Source organism: Chinchilla lanigera, unplaced genomic scaffold (genome assembly GCF_000276665.1).
Source record: "Chinchilla lanigera isolate Chin_1 unplaced genomic scaffold, ChiLan1.0 scaffold00002, whole genome shotgun sequence".
Classification (NCBI taxonomy): Eukaryota; Metazoa; Chordata; class Mammalia; order Rodentia; family Chinchillidae; genus Chinchilla; species Chinchilla lanigera.
The window spans coordinates 52683724-52706209 of NW_004955403.1; the positions used below are offsets into that span (position 1 = coordinate 52683724).

General features: G+C 41.5%; 1 protein-coding gene across 1 annotated transcript in view; it reads left to right on the top strand.

The window, feature by feature from the left end:
* The first annotated feature begins 5377 nt into the window (after positions 1-5377).
* Positions 5378-22486, top strand: part of Mtmr9 (myotubularin related protein 9) — a 43254-nt gene continuing 26145 nt past the window's right edge. The window contains exon 1 of the mRNA XM_005373811.2: positions 5378-6013. Within this exon, the coding sequence (XP_005373868.1) occupies positions 5832-6013 (182 nt within the window). The 5' untranslated portion in view covers positions 5378-5831. The remainder of the gene's footprint in view (positions 6014-22486) is intronic.

The following is a 22486-nucleotide window of genomic DNA, read 5'->3' on the forward strand; positions in this document are numbered from 1 at the left end:
GAGAGAGAGAGAGAGAGAGAGAGAGAGAGGGAGAGAGCCAGCTCCCAGCTTGTTCAGTCTCACCTACCGCATTTCATCTCCATCCACCACTTAATGCGTTAAGCAGCTGTTTGGAGCAACTGTGTCTGGGCTGAGTTTTTGTGTAGCAGTGCCAACATTTCCTCCTCCTTCCATGTGGCCACTTTCTTCTCAGGGGGCGGATCCTGTTCTGCTCAGTCTCAACAATGGAGCAACTCAGTGGCTGAGACCTGGGAACCAGGCCTAGGAACGTGACTATGAGGATGCAGAATCGGAGCATAGACCCATCCATCCTATCATCGTCCCTGCAACTTTCCTTTTGTTAAGCCAGTGAGACCTTACTCTTTCCTTTGCTTTTTAAGAAAGGCTGCCTTTTGCCATCAGCAACAGTTCAGGATCTTAACAGAAAAAAGGTGTGCACAATGCATCTGATTTAAATTAGTGGGACAGCAGGGGCCTGGGCCTTGGACTCACGTATCACGAGGGTGTCATCCCACTGCTGGGTACTGGCCTTGCAAGGACAGCTCTGAGCCTCTTGGAGCTGGAGTAGCACCTCTGCTCTCTGCTTCTCCAGGTTCCAGAGAGGGTCCTACATGAGAGCATATTTCAAAACATTGACAAGCCACAGTCCACTGACCAAATGTAAGAGCTTAGCAGTAGCATTCTTCCTGAAAAGTTACTTATTGGCTTTAACTTGACACCTGTAAGTGGGAATGATATGATCACTACCCTCTCTACTCTCATCAAAATATCACCATACACGTCTGCAATCATATTTAACATCACTCAGATCAAGGTTGGGGAAGCCAAGATGCAACATGGAAAGTTAATATGTACAGGGCATCTATTCAAGAAATATAGGAACTAAGATAAGCGTTGTACATCCCACAGTGAAGATATGGTCCTTGCCCTCACAGAGCTTACTAGTGGGAGGCTATGGACACAGATTCTCTCAATGCTGTTTATTAAGTGGCAAAATCAGAAAGTAACCAAAGTGGACTCGGGCTGCATAGGGTGGCAGTGGACCTTAGAAGTGAAGATCATTGAGTCTGCACTCGGCTCTTTGGGTCTCGGGCTGAACTACTTCCTGCCATCTGACCTTGGCAAAGTTACAAAGCTCTCTGCTCCCCAGTTTCCTCACTGGGAAAAGAATCACAGCCAGCTGTATTACTGTAGTTTTCCAGTGCTGCAATAACAGAATATCGCGGACAGGACAGGTGAAACACAGAAATTTATTTTTTCGCAATTTTAGAGACTGGAAGTCCAAGATCAGGTGTCACTGAGTTGGTTTCTCCATTGGCCTCTCTCCTGGGCTTGTGGATGGTTGCTTTCTCCCTGTGGCTCTGCATGGTCTTCTCTCTGTGCCTGTCTGTGCCCTAATCTCCTCTTCTTACAAGGACACTGGTTATTCTGGATTCAGGTCCATTCTAGTGACATCCTTGAATTTAATGACATCTTTAAAGATGCTATCTCCAATTGCAGTTCCTAGGGGTTAGGATTCCAACACGTGAATGAGGGGAAACAATTCAGACTTTACCATCAGCCTCAGAGCAGTGTGAGGAGGAATGCAGGAGACAATACATACAGACATTCAGCATAACAACTGGAGCACAGGAACATTCAAGGCGATGGGCTATTATGTGGTGCTGTGAGCCTCTATAATGTGGTACCCATAGTCACAGGGAGAATCAGAAAGGCTTCTCAGAGGCAGTGACATCTGAGATGAAAACTGAAGGGGGATGGATATCAATAGGTCAAGGAAAAAGGTACTGTTTTCACTGGATGGATGTGACAAAGTTCCCCTCGTGAAGAGCTGGAGACCTCATCCAGCCCTGTGGAATAATATCAGGACAGTATGAGGCACAGACAGATTTATTAGGCAGGGTTAGAAAGTAAGAGAAGCTAAGGAAGGGATTGCAGCTGGAGGAGCCGAAGAGGGCACAGGTCTGGCAGAGACGATCAGTCTGGCCCATTAGCAAAAGAATGAGGCCAGGCTTTATGGGATGCCATTATGGATTAGCTGGGGTGGTCCAGGATCTGCTGGATCATGACCTCAGTTCTGGTTTTGCAAGATGGCCCTTTAAGAAGCTCTTACTAGGGGCTGGGGATTTAGCTCAGTGGCAAAGCGCCTGCCTGGCAAGAGCAAGGTCGTGAGTTCGGTTCCCGGTACCGGAGAAAAACCAAAAAAAAAAAAAAAAAGAAGCTCTTACTGCTTTAAGGATCAATGTGTTCTCCATGAGATGATTTCTGCTTGGGAGGTCTGTTTTGGGGAGGCTCTGCTGAAGTCCAAGGTGATAGCAGGTTCAGGGCAATGGCTAGAGACTCTGGCTGCTAACTGGTAGTTGAACATCCCTGTAAGTCTCTTATCCTGATGTCCCCAGTCTTGAAGGTGGGTGAAATAGGTCATATATATTTAGGGCTAATCAACTTTGTGTTGCCAGCTTTTAGACAGACATCTTGTACATAAATAACATACTATATGTAGAGCTAAACATGGGTCTGACTCAGTTTTAAGACAACAAAGGAGAGATTGTTCTGCTTTTAGTTACCTACTGGGCATCTGGAGGCTCAAGTGAAGAGTCACTATTATTTATTTAGAAACGAACACTTCTAAGTCCCTGGCTCCCTCAGAAGAGAACACAAATGCTTTTAATGATTAACAGTCTACGGTTCGGGAGTCTGTCTTCTCTCCCTGTGGTCGTCTCTGACTGTGTCATTGGGTGAAAGAAGAGCATCTACCAGGCAGAAAGAACATGGAGCTTCTTTAAAACATTGCTTTCTCAAACTTCACTGTGCACACACATCACCCAAGCATCTTGTTAAACTGCAGATCTGATTAATAGCTTTGGGACTTCCAACCAAATTCCTAGAGGATGCCAAAAATCCTGGACCTTGTTCCACACTTTCACTCAGTAGCAAGGTGCTAGCTGGTGCAAAAATCTCAGGAAGAAACTGCAAGCTGTTTGCAGGTGTCTGGCATAAGAAATTATAGAGGGTGAGAAGCAGGGACTGCTGAAGATGGAGATAGTAGCATAGATGAGTCATGTGATGTGGCCCACTGCCTGAGGAGAGAAAGAAGTGGATGGAAGGGGGACCTATGGGAAGAAAGTTGGCCATTTATAAGAAATTTCCTGTTAGGGAGGTGAGAATTGGTGGTGGCCTGAACTAAACTCTTGGCCTTGGGCGTGGAGAGAATGAGAGGGATTGAAGGTACAAGAGAAGGTAGGATCAGCAACTTGGTGACTGATATGCTTGGGAGATGTTGGAGAAAGGGACCACATGACAGACCTGGGATGAAGTTATCAGCTGCTCACAGTGAACACGAGGCACACAGAGGACAGCTGTTCATCAGTGGGACACCCGAGTACTGCCTTCTCCATCCTGTTCCTTTTGGAAATTATTAACCTGCTCTCATCAAACTACCTGCCTCATTTTCTACAAACTACCCAAGACAGGGACACACAAAATCTGCAGAGTAAATCTGTACTTCGAAAGTTAGCACTTACTTTTCTTTCGTTCACTAGCTCTTTGGGGTGTGTGAGCCTTCCCAAGTTAGCTGTTATTCCTCGAGAGGAGATTCATGTCAGATCTATTGTTTCCATCCCCCACAGTGACTAAGTGGACACAATAAAGGTTAGTTGATTTGATAGACTAACATTTCTGATTACCTATTAATACCATTTTATCGCACAGACTGGAGATAACAATGATAACAGCTGTAGGGCATTGAGTTAGTTCCTTACATCATAAGCACTATCCAACCCTTGAGACCTCTGTCCAGGCAATTTGGACACATTTGATTACAGCTCCTTTGGATTAAATGGAAACCTAGCAATTATTGTTGAACTCCATCGCCACCTACTGTTTATGTCACAAAGTGCTCGCCATCTCAAACTATATTCTATTTTTTAACATTGAATTTTAATTTTAATTTTCTTCAGCTCTCAAGGGTTTTCCATGCTTTGAGCTTCACTTCACATAAGTAAGCATCTAATAGCTTTTTAGTGTTTCATTATAACAATCCAGCAGATACTGACAATTTTCTCTTGTGGGCAAAAAATAAAAAGCTTATGGCTTTTATTAAACATTTTAAAATTAATGACATCATAGTCTTTGTATATGCCCTCTTCAGAAAAAATAAAAGTTGTTAATGGAATTATTGAAGAATATGCCCTTTTCTAGTATATATTAAACTGGACACCTACCTTGGCCATATTCCACTCAGAGTATAAACCTCCCTTATCTCCTTTTAAATCCTCCTTTCAAATGACACTTTCTCCAAGAAACTTTTCCCGATTCTTCATTCTGGAAATAAATCCTCCCTTCCACAATTGGTAACTGCTGTAAATGAACCACATAAATGAAAGATAAAAATTACAGTTCAAAAAAATACTCATGATTTCCCTCATCATCCCTTTTCTGTTGGTGGTTCTCTCTTGCAGACAAATAAGGTAAACTGTGCTCTCAGGGGTAACAACCTTGTTAGTATTTTGCTTTAAGAGGGGAACAGTTTAAGAAGGACAAAGACAAAAAAAGTAAGGATAAGAGTGTTGATCTGGTGAGGTTTGGTCTTTCAATACACTGAGATTTTGGTCAGTTTTGAGGTACCACATGGTGAGGGTTTCAAAGGCTAATTAAGTAAAAGCTGGCCAGGACTCAAACATATTTCCCCTCTATTTCCTATTTTAGAATAACAATGTCAGTTTAGAGGGGAATGGAAGAGGAAGGAACAAGGAGAAACTATATTAGTACAGCTCTGGCATAGCTGAGGTGCCAGGGGCAGCTTAGCGGGATTGCAGCTATCGGGGAGGCTGTGCCGTGGTGATCAATCTTGGATCCTCTGGCAAGTCCTTGTAGGGTCATTCCTTCCGCATCCCTTCCTCTCCGTGCACCGAATCTGCACCATTTAGCTGCCTTTCCCAGGTATTTGGATGCTTTCTTGCTCCTTGTTCAAGGTCACAGTGCCGTGGCATCGATCCTGTGTCCCTGGACTTTTTCCTGGTCACAGCCACTGCCTCCATCGACACTTGACGACACTTCACAGCTAATGCATGAAAATCTCCACAGTTGACAGCAGTACCACGCCCCAAGACACCTTGAGAGGCTGCTACTCAAGTGAGGGAGACAGGACAGGGACCTCTTCTCATCGACTCTTCCTAGGCGTTGTCTGATAAGGAGTGCGGCAGGAGGGCGCGACAGCAAAGCATAGTATTTTCTCTGTAGGAACAAAATCTTCCAGTCTGCTTGTGTTTCCGGCGAACCTCGGAGAGGACCAACTTCCGGTACTGACCTCGCAGTCTTCCGAGTTTTCAGCTAGGCTGCTTCCGCCCGGAGTTACGGTAGACTCCGGTTGAGAACAACTACTTCCGCCAGGAGCCTCTAGCGGCTCGGGATGGAGAACTGGCCATAAAGTGGCCTTCTCCTTCTCCCTTCAGCTTGCCCGCCCGAACCCTAGTGCCCTGGTGGCGGCTGCTGCTGCTGCAGAGCCAGTCGCGGCCGTTCCCTGGGGCCGAGTCCAGGGCCTGGGCGAACGGGAAGTGCCGGCGAGACGCCGCGGCCTGACCCAGCCCCAGTCTCCCGCGGCGGCCAGTGCGGTCCCCGCGGGCCTCGCCGCGCCCACTCCGGCCTGGGCAGGGCCGCCTCTTCGCCCTGGACTCCGCCCCGCGGCCCAACCGGTGCCTGACCCGCTTCGGCCAAGCCCGGCCAAGCCCGGCCAAGCCCGGCCAAGCCCGGCCAACCCCAGCCTTGCCGCGGGGTGACCGCCCTGCCCCTGGGGGATCCGGCCGTCCCCTGGTTCCGGCCGCAGGGGCAGCATGGAGTTTGCGGAGCTGATCAAGACGCCACGGGTGGACAATGTGGTGCTGCACCGGCCTTTTTACCCGGCCGTCGAGGGGACCCTGTGCCTGACTGGCCACCACCTGATCCTGTCCTCCCGGCAGGACAATACGGAGGAGCTGTGGCTTCTCCATTCAAACATCGACGCCATCGACAAGCGGTGAGTGGCCTGGGTCCCGCGGTGGGCGCCCGAGGAAGAGCTACCTGGTGTTTTCCTGGCGTCCCTTTGCCCAGCCAGCCTAGGTCCAGGATTTGAGTGGCTTTTCGTGGCCTAGATCCAGGATGTGAGTTTTAGAAAATGAAAAGGTGTTCAAATGAGATGCTTGGTTCCTGTAAAATCTGGGTGAAGTTCTAAATTATCACTTGGTTATCATCCTGCTTATTTTGGGAGCATAGCACCTTTTGGTGGATTTTCAGTGATGTAAAATTTCATTTCCTTTCTCCATCGTGTTCTTGAATCGTTATTGATTGTCAATCTCAGTTCATGAAGTTGTGAGTGGATAAGATTCACGAAGTCTTTACCACATTGGAGGAAAATTCAAAGAACTGAGTGTGTAGTTTTTAGTGTCTACATGATACAAAACCATTTTATTTTCCTCTCAGAAGTGTTCAGTTTAAGCTGGGCATGGTGTTGCACACCTGTAATCCCAGCACTAAGAGAGGCTGAGGCAGGAAGATCACTAGTTTGGAGCCCAGACTGGGCAAGTTAATGAGACTTTGTTGTAAAACAAACAATAAAAAGTCGGGAGATGTAGCTCAGTGGAAGGCCCTGGGTTCAGTCCCCAATATGGGGTTTAGAGGTCGGGAGGTCAGTTTATCCTCTTTCTTCTTATCTCTTACCTCTGGGTCATCATTTTAATACTTCCAGTAAGGGAAATTAATGTCGCCTATTCATCTTTACTCAGTTCTGCTTTTGGAAAGAACAGAGGAACTAACAGCTCTTAAGGGACTAATCTATCAGTTAAAAGCGTGTCACACTTTTAATCTTTGCAAAGTCAAAATCTTCTCAAAGTCAAAAAGCTACACTATACTTTCATTGCACTAAATTTCCTGTTGCCTCAGTGTACCTGTATACTGTAGCTGGGAGAAGGAAAATTAATCATCTAGTTTACATGAATGACAGCAACTTCTTCCATTGCCACACAGGAGAATTTGTATATTAAGACATGCCTACAGAGCATATGCTTTTAATCTTAATGGTAGAATTTTTAGCAGTTTGGGTGAAGCCGTGGTAGATTGCATGCATTCAAGCAAAGGGCCGTTACTAGATTCCTCCATCATCTTCTCCAACAAAAGGTTTTCAGTGGTCTCTTATTGCCTGTGTGATACAGTCTCAGCCCTTAGCCTATCATTCCTCCCACTCCATATTTTGGCCCTAACCTATTATCCTCCATTTTTATTTTATTTATTTTTTTTTGTGAATGAGGAACTGAACCTAGTGCCTTTACACCAAGCCACAGCTATACCCCAGCACCCGCCTCCCACCTTTGAGATGGGGTTTTGGTAAGTCACAAAAGTGGCCAGACTGGGCTCTAACTTGTGATCTTCCTGCCTCAGCCGCCCAGAGTGCTGGGATTACAAGGCGTGTGCTGCTGCATCCAGCACCTTATTTCTCACCATTCCTTTTCATGAACCTTTCTTCCATTTCTTTTCATGATCTGTTTTTACTAACTAATCATCACTCTTTATTGTTGCTCATACAAGCCCTGCATTCTGTCATCTTTTTATTTCATTGACCTCTTCCTTTTGTGGGAATGCCATGCTCCTTCTGTTTGTTAAACATTTATCAAATGCCTTTATGTTCCTGACCTCTCGTGAGGCATTAAAGACACAGGATGAATAGAATGTAGTTCTTGTTTTTCAGGAGGTTGTAGGTTATCATGTTTGTTACTCATTTATCAGTACTCACTTTAACTGGTTCAGCTTCCACATCTTTCACAGATTTTCTGTGAAAATACCACTCCACACAAATGGAAGTAATTCCTTTCACCTTGAAGTCTTGTAACTTCTTAATTGCATTTCTTTCATAGCAGAGTATTCAAATTTTCATTTTGATAGTGACATATATATTAGCTTGTTGAAGGCCAGAACTCACTTCTGATTCTTTTTTATCCTCTTCAGAATTCTTCTGTGGCTTGGACTTACAGCATAAGGAAATAAGAGAAAGATTGGCCCTTGAATGGCCATGGTTCCACAGAGTACACATTCATAGTCTCTCTGTAACCATTGACTCTTTTCCAGTTGACTTTCTTTTATGGTTACTCTCCATTCATTCATTTTCTCTTATTTACTTAGCCTTAATAGGTGCTGAGGTTTACTATGGTATAAAGAAGATGGTGTATACGCCAGGGGAATTTTAATCTTTATGGGAGGAGGAACAAGCTGCAGACAGCACGGATCCTTTTCTTGGGAAGCAGTATGGTGTAGTGGGAAGAGCATGATTGTGATTAGGTCAGAGTTTAGTTGTTGCTCTCGATAAATATTTACTTCTTTGTGTTCTTCTGAGCATTGCCTGGGCTCTGCAGGTGGAATGATGACTAAGGCAGACAGGCGCTAATGTACTGTGGGAGGAGATGGACTAAATAAATCAATCAGCAGATAAGGAAATAGCAATATCAGGTAGTAAGTGACAGAAAAAGAAATAAAGGAAGATGAAAGATCGGAGAAAGAGCATCTTTAGAAAGGATTTCAGAGGTGGAAAATGAAAGAGACCTGAAGGAAGGGAGGAAGCTGGCAAGATGAGTGTCTGGAGGGAAAGCATTTTAGAGAACCGTGAATGCAGAGAGCTTGAATCAGGAGCATGCTTGATGTCTACAGCTGAGAGTGTACTAGACAGCTTTCCTATATTGATGCCCACAACATAAAAGAGGAGATGTGCAATTTGGCTCAGAGTTTGAGGAGATTCAGTTGATGTTTGACTGGCTCCAAGGCAGGAACGTCATGGCAGAAGGGTGTGGCAGAGCAAAACTGCTGACTTCATGATTGCCAGGAAGCTGAGCAAGGGCACAGTGCTGGGAGGAATGGGTGAGGGATCAGATGTAGTACTCAAGATCACGTCTCTGTGACCTACCCAGACACTCTCCGAAGTGTGTTCCATGAAACCCAGGGCGGATCCTATTCAATCAAATTGACATAATCAAGCTTAACTGTCACATCCTACCCCTTGTCAGCTGGGCACTCAAATATGTCCCCTTAAACCATTCTTAATCTCCAAATAAACAAAAAGTCATAATTCCATTTAATATAATACAGCTATCATGTATGAAACTGAAAACAATAATCCCTTCCCCAAAGTGATAGCACTTTCAGCATTTTTCGAGTCTAACTCTTCTGAGACTGTAAGCAAAATCTTAGCTGTGATCGACTGTGAAAATAAATTACATAATCACAAGATATAATGGCACAGGGTACACATTTCTATTCCAAAAGGGAGGAAGAGAGGAGTAGCAAGAATGAGGCCAACATAAGACTGAAAGTCTCAGTGTCCTCATTGAGGCCTATAGCTCCATATTCAGTGTCTGGGGTACAGGGTGGTAAAATGTCAGTACCAAAGGGTTTGGGTAGCTCCACTCCTATAGTCTTGTTGGTTGTAGCCTCCACAGCTTTTCTCTTGGGCTGGTTGTGCTCAGTGCCTATAGATTTCTTTAGCAGATGTTCTATGGTCCTGGAAGCTCTGACTTCCTGGAGTCTCCACTGCACCTTTGGTTTTATCCCTACAGCTTCATACACTGCCCTTTCAGGGCTTCTTGCCTGGCTTATCAGCCCTTCCTTTGAAATCTGGGGAGAGGCCTCTCTGACCCCACAACTCTTGCATTCTGCATCCTGGTAAAACTAGCATCACATGGAATAGCCAGAGTCTGCCACCAGCACAGGCAGTAGCTATGCCCCCTGGGACCGTGGCAGCAGCAGCCTCCTGGGTGCCTAGAAATGAATCCTGGGGAACCAATTCCCTAGGCAGCTTTTCTCAATGAGGAGGTCTGGCGGCTCTCTTCTCAAATGAAAGGTTCTCACTTTGCACAGTTGACCCTGCAAGTCGGTGGGGTCTTGCTTATTCCTGAGATGCCCTCAAACATCTTTTTTTCTTGTCCTTGTACAAAGTATTTGGTTCCTTTTTAATGGCACTAATCTCTTTAACAGCCACACATCCTTTTTCTCTCACTTTTCAAATGGCTCCTCCTGAGCCAAAATTGTTTTTCAGATTTTTTTCCCTCTTGTTTTTGCACTTGATTATAAAATGACTAAAAGCAGCAGGCAAAACCCACATCAAAGCCTGAATGTTGGACTGCATTGTAGTTGCCTCTGCCAGTAATCCATTGCCCTCAATTTTAGTCTGTTAGAAAGTCTCAGGATATAGGCATAATGTAGACTTTTTTTTTTTTTTTTGACCAGAGGGTAACACATGTGCTGTAGTCCAATTGCCAGTTGTTCCTACTGAAACCTCCACAACCTGGCCTTACTGCCTGCATAGTTATCAGCATTCTGGTCTTCTGTGTGCCAGTCAGAATTACCCATCAAGCTCTGCTTACAGTATTTTGAAGCTCCTCTATCTTGCATCTCCAAACCTTTGTGGACTTCTCTGGCAAACCATTCCCAAAGGTTTGTAAACCACATGGTCAGGTACAATCACAGCAATGGCCCCAGTCCTCTGGTACCAATTTTCTATATTAGTCACTTTCCTGTGGCTAAGGCACAACACCTGAGACCCAGAATTTAAAATAGGAGAGGTTTAATTTGGCTTACGGTTTTTTGGAGATTTGGTCCTTGCTTAGTTATTCCAAGGCAGGAATATCATGGTAGATAGAATGGTGTGAAGTAAATCTTACTTCATGGCAGCCTGGAAGCAGAGCCAGGGAGCAGTGCTCCAGCAAGGGACTGGATGTATAGTTCCCAAGGTCATGTCTCTGTACCCCACCAGACACACCCTAAGCAGCTCCCAAGCCAGTGAAATTGACACAGTCAAGCTTAATCATCACAGAGGACAAAAACACAAGTGTGGCTGAAGCGCAGGGGCTAGGGAGATGGTAGGGGATGTAGTGGAAGGAGAAGCAGAGACCAGATTGTGGAGGATCTCGTAGACTGTGTAGTGGGTCTCATGGAGGTTCTTGGAGAGTTGAAAGTAGGGAAATGGTAACTAGTAGGCTGTTTAGAAGCTAATTCTGGCTTCTGGCAGAAAAGGGATTGTAGAGAGGCAAGAATGGAAGCAGTAGGCCCAGTTAGACTATTTAGTAGTTCAGTTAAAAATGATGGTGATAAAATGAAGCCCTAGTGTGGTCCCAGGTAGTCAGATTTGGGATATAGCCTGAAGACTGAGCTGTACACTTTGCTGAGTTGTAATGGACTAGGAAAAAGAACATCATTGGTTATGACTCCTCTTATTAGGTAGGTGCTCTTGGGTACACTGCCTAACCTCAGAGCCCTCTGGTATCAAGTAGCAACTTATATTGAATCTCGGTTCATTATTCTACAGAATGCTTTCATATACATTGTGTACATTGGTTTATTTGATCCTCTCAGTATAAAAGATTATATCAAGTCTTATAATTCCACTGTTTTTTTTTCTGTTATGGACCTCTGATGCAGGAAATGGAGATAGTCCTATTTAGACGATGACTCACCACTTTCAAGATTGATTCAGTAAAAGTTTTCCTCTGGATTTTTTTTTAAAATTTATTCTTTTTTTTCCTTATTTTTCAGCCCTGTTTCTTATCTTTCCCACAATTCCTTTAGGCAGCCATGTTAATTGTTGGCTGTAAATGATATCACTGTTGTTTGTGACTAAGCACACATGTATGTGTGTTTGAACTTAATTTATCAGATTAGAGTTGTGTTGTAGATCTTCTGTTTCTTTTGTTTTGTTTTGTTTTTTGGTTTTCTTCTGGTACTGGGAATCAAACTCACGACCTTGTGCTTGCCAGGCAGGTGCTGTGCTGCTGAGCTAAATCCCCAGCCCCTTGTTCTGTTTCTTGACATTGTAACTCAGTACCCTTTTTCAGGACCTCTTCATATTTTTGTATGTATATCCGCATTACTGATTGTGATTCTAGTCTAGAATTCCTAAGAATTTAAACTATTTTACTTATCAGACCTTTTAGATAGTCTCCCACTCCCTGCTGTGACAAATAACTCCGACAGACATACACATTTGTGTCCCATGGTAGTCCTGCAAGAATTTCTGAGGTTGTGCCTGGGATGGGACTGACCACACAGGAGGTGCACATCTTACTTCACAGACAGATGTGCATTGCTTTCCAGAGTGACTGTTGCAATTTGCCTTCCCACCAACTGCAGGAGAGAGTCCCTATTCTTCACATTTTTACTAACATTTGGCATTATTCGTCTTCATAGTTTTTGCCAATCTGAAGATTGTAAAATAATATGTGTTTGTTTTAATTTGCATTTCACTAAATAGATACAGTACTGTTGAATGTAAGTATCTCTTTCTATATTTGTTAGCAATCAAGGTTTTGCATTTTTTCCCCCTTCTGTGATTTAACCTACTTTCTGTGGGTCACGTTTTAAAATTGAGTGTGTTGCTTTCTTGTGTTAATTTGTACTGGTTCCTTGTATACTCAGCGGGCATTGAATTTATGCTAAGGCATTATGAATCTCTGACACTCATCTGTTACCTCTGCCATTTCCTTTGTTGGACCAAAGTTCTTGATTTCAATGTAAAATTCATGTTTTTACTTGACAGTATGTGTGTTTCCTGGGTTCAATCCCCAGTACTTGGGGGGAAAAAGAACTCCTTCCCTGCCCCAGATTCACCAAGATATTCTTCTACATTTTATTCCATGATAGCTTTATAATTTTACCCTTCACTTCTAATCTGTTTGGGTTCCTCCCATGTTTTAAGTGTGTTAAGAACTTAACATTTCTTCCCCATCAAATAAGTCAATTTTTAAAATATTGTTATCTTAACAACCCATCTGTGGCCAATTTGTAATATAGGAAGTGGTCATATATGTGTATAGTCCTGTTTCTTAGCTTTCTGTCCTAATCACTTGGGTTGTAAATCTTTTCGTTACAATATTATTTAAATTCTGTGGGTTTGTAATATGACTTCAGTATCCTGTAGTGAGTTGGGTGTGGTGGTGCATGCCTATAATTGCAACACTCTTGGAGGCTGAGGAAGAGGATCACAAGTTTGAGCCCAACCTGGGCAATATAGCGACTTAGTGAGACCCTATCTGAAAATAAATGAATAAAGTCTGACAGTATGAAGTCTCTCGGTTTAATACCTAGTACTAGGAGTAGGATGAACTTGTAATGCTAGTTACACATTTTTCTCTCTTTTAAAAGAATGTTGGCAACTGTGGTTGAGCTTTTATGTTTCCATGCAATATTTTAAAACTTGCTGTATTCCTTTGATTTGAAAAAATTTATTTCCAGCTAAGGGCATAGCTCAATGGTAGAGCGCATGCGTAGCGTGCACCAGGCCCTGGGTTTGATCCTTAGCACCAAAATGAGAAACAAATAAATAACAGTTTTATTTCAGAATAAATACAGTCTCAGAGGAAGTTGCAAAAATAGCACACAAAATTTGTTAGTCCTTCCACCAGCTTTCCCCAGTGATGACACCTGTAATGATTAAGCTTTATTTTCAGTTTGATTGGCATAGGAGCCACCTAGAGGATTAGCAAAGCACCCTTTTGGGTGTGTCTGGCTGGGTCAAGGTGGTGTGACTTTGGGGTCTGAATCTTGTCCCTCATCCCTTCCCCTCAGGCACTGTTCTCCTGCTGTGCTTCCTGGTCTCCATGAGCTGAACAGCTTTATTATATCATCCCCTTCTGCCATGATGTTCCTGCCTTGGTGCCAGGGACCATGGATTAAGTCCCCTGAAACCATGAACCAAATAAAACTTTTCCTCCTTTAAATTGTAGGTAGTAGGTATTGTGTCTCAGTAATGAGAAAGCTGACTGATACAATGTTTTGTATACATACAGTATAATATAAAAACTAGAATATTGACATTGGTGTTGTGTTGGTAACTAGGCCACAGACTTTATAGCTTTTACCAGTTTAGTGGGATTTTTGAAAAACGGATTGTTTTGAATTTATAGATTTATTGGAATCTAATTGCTATCCTTATGTCCATGAGCAGTGGTCCCTTTGTTATTTTAGTTCTACCTTCATATCCCTTACCAGAGCTTTAAGATCAAGTACATGCCAGCTACTGTGCTGATAACTGATAATATAAAAATTAATCAAGCTTGGGGCTGGGGATTTAGCTCAGCGGCAAAAGCGCCTGCCTGGCAAGTGCAAGGTCGTGAGTTCGGTTCCCGGTACCGGAGAAAAACCAAAAACAAACAAACAAACAAAAAAAAAATTAATCAAGCTTGACTCCTACTTAAAGAGCTACTATAAGAAATAAACATAAAATCTAGTAAGCATGATAAAGTGTCTTAAAGTGTTGGGACTGGCCTATATGCAGGGCATGGGACAATAAAGAGAAATGAGTAAACTGAAACTGAATTTGACAATTGATATGAATCATGGGAGTTTTGTGGTGCTCTTATGCTTTTAAAAAGTATTTTCCTTGACCCAGTATTCTACAGTAGTAACTGACTAGAAACATTGAATGGAGAATAATCTAATAGTTTATAGCATTTTTGTTTACAAAATAGCAATTATTTTTTAACTCCTCTAGTCATTCCTGTCATTTGTTATGCTAAGTAAAGCCAACCAAACAGAAAACAGAGTTCATCTTATAAAAGATGTTAAAATGACAAAAATAGATGATGTGGAAGTTTGCAAAGTGATAACCATGTATGTTTACAAACTTTTTAATGGAGAATTTGGTTATTTCATATATTTATTCTCCATCTCAAGCAGAATGTGTATATAATTTTAAAAATAGATTTATCCTGATGGATGTGGTGGTGCACACCTACAATCCCAGCACTCAGGCGGCTGAGGCAGCAGGATTACTGTGAGTTTGAGGCCAGCCTGGGCTACATAGTAAGTTCAGGACCAGCCTAAACTACATAATGAGACTGTCTCAAAACAAACCAGATCAAACCAAAACCAAAAGTAATAAAACTCCAGCTTTATCAAGGTATAATTGATATACAATAAACTGTATATGTTAAAGGTATAAATCTGATATGTCTTGGTGTTTTTACACATTCCTGAAACCATTGTCATTATCAAGGTAATGAACTTTTACACCAAAAGTTTCCTGGTATTCTTTTGTAATGTCTATTTACCTCCAGTCCTCAGGTATCTGTCACATCCCTGGGTGTGCACTGCACCACTGCTCCACAGTGAAGTGGGGTCGTAAACTCAGTACAAGTAATGGATTAAAGACACAAAACTTAGGGCAAGGAGAACACTGTATTGGAAAAGGGGGAAAAGGAGAAGATAGATGGCTACCAAGGGTAGGACGAATGCTCTAGAAAGGTGGAGGACCAGAGGGCCTCTTGCTCCTGGCTGCTTTTATTGGATGCCAGAGCCCTTCCCACTTCCTGGAACTTGCCACAACCTGATTGGTCCGCTGGGCTGTCATAGATAAATCCCAGGCCCCAAGACCCTAACTCCCTGCCATCGCCTAAGTGCGCATTCTTAAGTGCTCTCATTTGATTTTCTCTTGCCCTGTTGATACAGGGGAAAGAAACTCCCAACCGGAACGATACCTGGGACGAGTTCGTGTTCTCTAAAATCGAAGAATGAATTTTAGGAACAACAGATATATATATGATCTTTCACTCAGCATATATATTCTGTTAAGAGCAGAATATATTTATTGAGGGAAAGAAAGCTTCTGTCTGAGAGAGGGACAGAAGGGGGACCCAAGTGGGTTGCCCAGGAACCTGTCTTTTCTAGGGCAAAACTACAAGGTGGGGCAGGTCCAAGGTAGAAAACATGGGAACTCACTTGGTAGGCATGAGGTGGGACAAAACTATGGTCAGCCAATAAGATTACAAGTATAAAATTGATTAAACTGGGATCAAACGGGGAAGTGAGTCAGGTAGGAAGCAGGCATGAATACAAAACAGGGGCGTTTCCTGTAGGGGGTTGGACGAGGGACTCTCCCTGGCTTTTTCAAGGTGATTGCTACCTATCTGGAATATGTCTCTGAGGTCCATCCCTAGGGAAGTATGTGGGTACATCTGCTTCATCTTTGTCCACAGCTGGAGGTGTCTATCTCCCCAACAGCTGCAAGGTATCTCATCTTCCGCATTGGCTCCTTTGAGGGCCTGGCCCCGTCTGACTGCCTATAATATTTCTATCTAATTCAGCTGCCTATAACACTATTAGGCCTTATCTCTGGAATTTGGGGCTGGATAGGACGGACTTTACATCAAGGTTAAATTAGTGATTAGGTAAAGGAGGTGTGTGTGTAATATAGTGACCCTACAGTGGGAATATATATATATGTGTATGCATATATGTATATGTGTATATATATCTGTATTTACATATACATATATACATGTGTATACATACACACATACATATACACATATACATGTATTTTTCTGTGCTAAATAAGCATTTTCTTTTAAGTGCCTTTTGTCTCCTTTCCATTTTCTTGGAGGGGGTCAGGGTGGCTACTTCGGTTTCCAGCACATGGCTTCCCCTGTGCTCCGCCTGTTGCCTCCTCTTGTCTTGTTAACTGCTTTCTCTAGTAAAGATTTAACTCATGCTAGCTGCCAGAAAGCCTAATGAGGCCCTTATTTGACATATTTTTCCTACCTGCAAACCCTTTTCACCTTCACATCCACAGATTAATTTACATTTTTTTTAGAAATTTACATCAGTGAGTCTTAAATCATGCAGGGCTCTTTGTCCTGAATCTTTCACTCAGCATAATTATTTGAGATTCCACCATGTTGTGTATATCAGCAGTTTGTTCTTTCTGTTGCTGAGTCGTATTCCATGGTGTAGTATTCCACAGTGTATTTATTTATGCACCTGTTGATGAAAATTTGGCTTGTTACCACTTTGGGTCTGTTAAAGCTACTGTGAATATTCTCGTACAAGTCTTTGCATGAACATATGGTTTCTTTTCTCTTGGGTATTTATCTACTCGTAGAATGGCTCGATCAGGTACAACTATGTGTTTAAGTTTCTAAGAAACAGCCAGACTGTTTTCTAAAGTGCTTTACCTGCAGTTTTACACTCTGTTATGGTTTATGTCTGTGTGTCCCCTCCAAAGCCTCATGCGACCATGGGCAGGCTATTAGAGTTGAATGATTTTGGGTGTGAGAGCTACACCCGCCCTGGGGTGGATAGTTTGCATATGTAAGGGAGAGGAAAAGGGTGCTTGAGGCGATTCCTCCCCCATTCCGCCCTGGTGTGTGCTTGCAGCTTAGCTGTTGTTCTGCGGACATGAGCTGTAGCTCTCCTCCATGTGCCACTCTGCCTTATAATCTGCCAAGTACGGATTGAAACTTCCACGAACTGTAAGCGAAATAAACCTTTCCTTCCTTAATTTTGGGCGTCAGGTATTTTGTCCCAGCAGTGAGAAAAAAGTAACCAAGACACACTCCTACCAGCAGTATGTGTGAATTCTTGCCCCTCCTTATCCTTGGTCAGTCCCTTAACTTTAGCATTCGGATATGTGTGAAGTGGTGTCTTAGTGTCTTTTCAATTTTCATTTCCCTTAGGACTAATGACATAGGCTGGCTTTTTTTTAATGCTCATTTCCTATCCATATGTCTTTTGTGGAGCAGTTTTTCATGTGCTTATTTCCCATCCATTTGTCTTTTTTTGCTGAGTATCTGTCTAGATATTTACCCATTTTAATTGGATTGTTCCTGTTCTTGGTGAGTTTGGGATATATAGATGGAAATATATATGATTGTATATATTCTGTAATTAATTCTTTTATCAGCAGTTTTGAAATATTTCCTCTCAGTCTCTGGTTTATCTTTTCATTCTCTTTAACAGTATCTTTCAAAGATCAATTTAAATTTTGAAGAGGTCCAATTTATTGGCTTGTTCTTTTATAGATGGAGATTTTTTCCCCTCCCATGTACCTGTTCTTCCTTCTCTTTTATTGTACATGTTTGCGGTACGTAATGTTTCCATTCCTCATGTGGAGTTGGTACATACACATAGCAGATCTTACCTCCTCTTTCCCTCCCCCTCCATCTCTTGAGCACCTTTCCCTTTGAGAAAGATCTGTCTCCTTATTTCCTATTATCTGTCTGTCATTTTGCTCTTTATTTAGACATTGTGTTTCTCATATAAAAGAAATGATGTGGTATTTAAGCTGGTGTGCCTGATTTATTTCACTTAACAGTATGGTCTCAAGGTGCATTCATTTTCCTGCGTGACTCAAGTTTGTCTTTCTGTATGGCAGAGTAGTGCTCCATTGTGAATAAATACCACATTTTCTTTATCTAGTCTGTTGGTGACATATAGGCCGCTTCTAAGATGTAGCTATTTTGTGTCTTATCTGAAATATCTTTGTCTAACCTAAAGTCACAAGATTTTTCTCCCTTGTTTTCTTCTAGCAGTTTTATAGCTTTAGGCTTTACATTTAAGTAAAAGATACTATTTTGATTTAGTTTTTGTCTATGGCTCACGGTGTGGATTGAGTTTTTTGTTTTTTAAATAGATATCATGTTGTTCCAGCATAATTTGTTGGCAAGACTACCCTTTCTTTCATGAACTGTCTTTACAATTTGGTCCATATATAAGTGCATCTATTTCTGGACTCTTCTGTTTTCATTGATCTGTTTACGTATTTGTATGCCACTATGACACTATCGTTAGTTACCTTAGCTATATATTAAGTCTTGAAATTATGTTGTACTAGCTAACCAACTTTGTTCTTACCCAAAGTTATTTTGGCTATGTGAGATTATTTGCATTTCTATGTAAATTTTAGAATCAGCTTTTCAGTTTCTACATAAAAGCCTGTTATGATTTTGACTGTAATATTTGATGAATTTGGGGAAATTGATATCTTAAAATATTGACTCCTTCAATCCTTAAACAAAGTATCTCTCTTCATTTATTTTTATTTAGACTTTAACTTCTTTCCGCAAAGCCTTGTACTTTTATAAAAATCTTTTACATCCTTGTTTGGTTTTTCTCTGCAAATTTCATATTTTGATGCTATTTCAAGTGATATTATTTTTTAAGTTTCAGTTTTAGATTGCTTATTTGTATTAGTCATGTATTTCATTTTCTATATTTTATGATACTTTGACATTTTAGACCTTGTAGATCTGGGGAGTGACTGTGCTTTCCAGGGCTAACTGATTCCTAGGAGTAACAAGAAGTTTGCTGGTAGGCATGCCCTTGAACTGACCATACCCAAGGTCACTCCCTTTATCTTCCTTTTTATCAAGCCCCTGCAGTTAGGGCCACTGTTCCTCTGTCTTAACTGACCCCAGGGTCAGGTACCAGACAAAGAAAAACCGCCACTCTATCCGAGAGCCTACCAAATACAGTCAGACCACCCAATCCTGGATCTATTAAGAGCTTGCCTACCTGCTTTGCCCCTTTTCAGCAAAAACTACAATAAAGCATCTGGCCCAGGTTTTGCCAGCATTCTTTCTGTTTCCTGGCCAGCTCAGTGCTTCCCTTAGTGTGCCCTGCTGCTTGACAAGTGTGAGTAACAAACTAGTTTTCAATGGAAGTCATCTGATCAGCTGGCCTTACTATATTTGAATGAAAACAAAATCTTGGATATGAATTAAAATATTGTTGCAGTAGAATATAGAAATCCTATTGATTTTTCTATTGTATTTGACAGTGTAGCCAAAATTTACTTATTCTAATAGCTATTTCATAGTTTTCATTGGATTTCTTCTTCTTTTCTTTTGCAATGCTAGGGCTCAAACCTAGGTTACCCTTGATGCTACACAAGTGCTGTACCACTGAGCTACACTTCCAGTCCACTGGATTTCTGAATACACCATCACACCATCTGGGAATAAAGACAGACTTCTTCCTTTTCAGTCTGGATGTCCTTGCTTCTCTTTCAGTATAATGTTGTATAGAAGAGTGCGAGTGAATGTATTTGTGCTATGTTGATCTTAGAAAAAAAAGAATTCATTTTTCACCATTCCATGTATATTTAGAGTTTTTGTTTTAATAAATGTCTTTATTTGGTTGAAGACTTTCCCTTATCTTTCTAGTTTGCTGAGAGGGTTTTAAAAAAAAAATCAGGAAGAGATGTTAGATTTTGTCAAATGCCTTTTCTACATCTATTGAGATGACATAAGGCTTTCAGTTCTTGTTTGTAGTATGGTTAATTACTTGATTTCAGATGTTAAGCTGAAATTACATTCTGGGATAAATCCCAGTTGGTTGTGATACATTATTCTTTTTATATACTCTTAGATTTGATTTGCTAATATTTTCTTTAGAAATTTTGTCTCTTAAGTTCATGAGGGATATTGATCCATAGTTTTCCTGTATTTGTCTTTTTTTAAATTAGGGTAATGTTGGCCTCATGGAATTAATTAAGAAGTAATTCCTTCCTTTTCAGTTTTCTGGATGAGTTTGTCTTGCATTTGTAATGTTTTTCCATTACTGTTTTGTTGAATTCATTGGTAAAGCCATCTGGGCTTGGAGTTTTCATTGTGGGGAGGATTTTAATGAAAATTTCAGTTTCTTTAGTAGGTATATAAGCTATACCTATTAAAGCTAAATACCTATAAAGCTATTTCTTCTTCAACATTCCTTGGTAGTTTGTGTCTTTTGAAGAATTTGCTCATTTATACCTTGTTGAATTTTTTATATGAATAAATAATACAAGTAGTAGTACTGCTCCTAGTATTTCCTATTATTCTTTCAGTGCCTGTAGAGTCTGTAGTGATTGCCACTCTCAGTACTGGTGCTGGTAAATTGTGACCTTTCTTTTCTTGCTCAGTTGGTCTAGAGGTTTGTGACTTGCATTATATCTTTTAAATAATCCTTTTTTTCTGTTTTTCTCATTTCCATGCCATTTAATTTTGCTGTACTCTTTATGATTTAATTTCTTCTACTTTTGGTTTAACTTGCTGTTATCTGGTGAAGTATATGCTGAGAATACTACAGCTTCTCTGTACTGTAAATTTACCACAAGTTCTGCTTTAATATGATTCCACAATTTTATATTTTATATTTTTGTTTTTATACTCAGTTCAAATACTTTCTAATTTTCCATTTGATTTCTTCTTTCACCTACAGGTTCTTTGTAAATATTCTAGTTTCTGAATATTTGGGTATTTCCCGGAGGTTACTTTGTACCTGATTAAATTTTATTGTGCTGAGATCATTGTATGACTTGAATGCTTTCAAATTTGTTGAGACTTACTGTATGGCCTCAAACCTGGTCTATCTTGATAAAGATGTTCCATGTGTGTTTTTTTTTTTTTTCCATAAGAGCCAAAATAACTTTATTCCTTTTGGAGGGCAGCCAGGAGACGTCAGAACTTCTGGAACTGCTTCTTGGTGCCGGTGGCCTGCTGACCCCGAGAAGGGGGACACGCCCTGTCCTGCTCAGGGGCCTGCAGTCACCCACCGCGACCACGTCGCTGGACGGCTTTGAAGCAGGGGGACAGGTGCGCAGCCATGTCCTTGTGAGCTTCTCAAAGCGACTGTAACCGCGAATGTAGTGGAGAGGGTCATGGCGGTGACCGTCCCCCACATCTTCTTCTCGGTCACCACGCCAGTCAGGGTCCGCCCTCGGATGGAAGCGGTACAAGTGAGGGCATTTCTTACCAGTATCGGTGCCCCTGATGGCCTCTTTGGGGTCTTCAAGCCTAGACTGATGTTCCTGTAGTACCGAGGGCGCTTCTTGCCAGTTTTCTGCCAGCAGAACCCTCTTCTTGTTTTGGAAGATAGTCACTTACTTCCGGTGGGCACACTCTGTCTGTCCGCGGTCTTCCTGCCGGCTGAAAAAAAAAGTGTTGGCAGTGTGCGGGTTTCCTTATCGACTGTGCAGGGGCTAGGCCTCCAGGTGCTCTTAACAAGAAAGTGTATCTTGCTGTTGGATGGAATGTTCCATAAATACCAGTTAGACAAAGTTGATCAATAGTGTTGTTCCAGTCTTCAGTATTTCTGGTCTCTTTATTCTGTCTGAAGTTGAGAAAGAGATACTGACATTTCTGAATATAATTGTGGAACTGTCCCTTTTAGTTCGGTCAGTTTTAAGTTCTATCAGTTTTTGCTTTGTGCATTTTGAAGCAGTATTAAGCGCATCGTATTTATTATGTCCTCGGTGACCTGATCTCACCATTGTGAAAGAACCTTTATATTTGGTGATATTTCTCACTCTGAAACCTACTTTGTCTGACAGTAATGTACCTAATACTGACTAGTGTAGATATGGTATATAGTTTTCATTATTTTATTCTTAACATTTATTTCTTCATATTAAAATGTTTTTCTTATGGGAGCATGTAGTTGACTTTTACTTTTTTCAGTCTGACCTGAAAATCTCTGCCTCTAATAGGGGTTTTTACTCATTTATTTATTTTTTTTTTTTAAATTTTTTTTTTTATTTTAGAAATAAAAGGAGGAAAATACTAACAGATCGACAACGTTTTACAAAATAGCAAAGGATCAGTACAGACAATACAGAGTTACAAACAGAGTGGTAGGGAATTAACAATGCTTATTGTATTACATATTGATATCTTCAATGTAGTTTCTCATGAAAACACATATAGACATACAAAGCTAATCA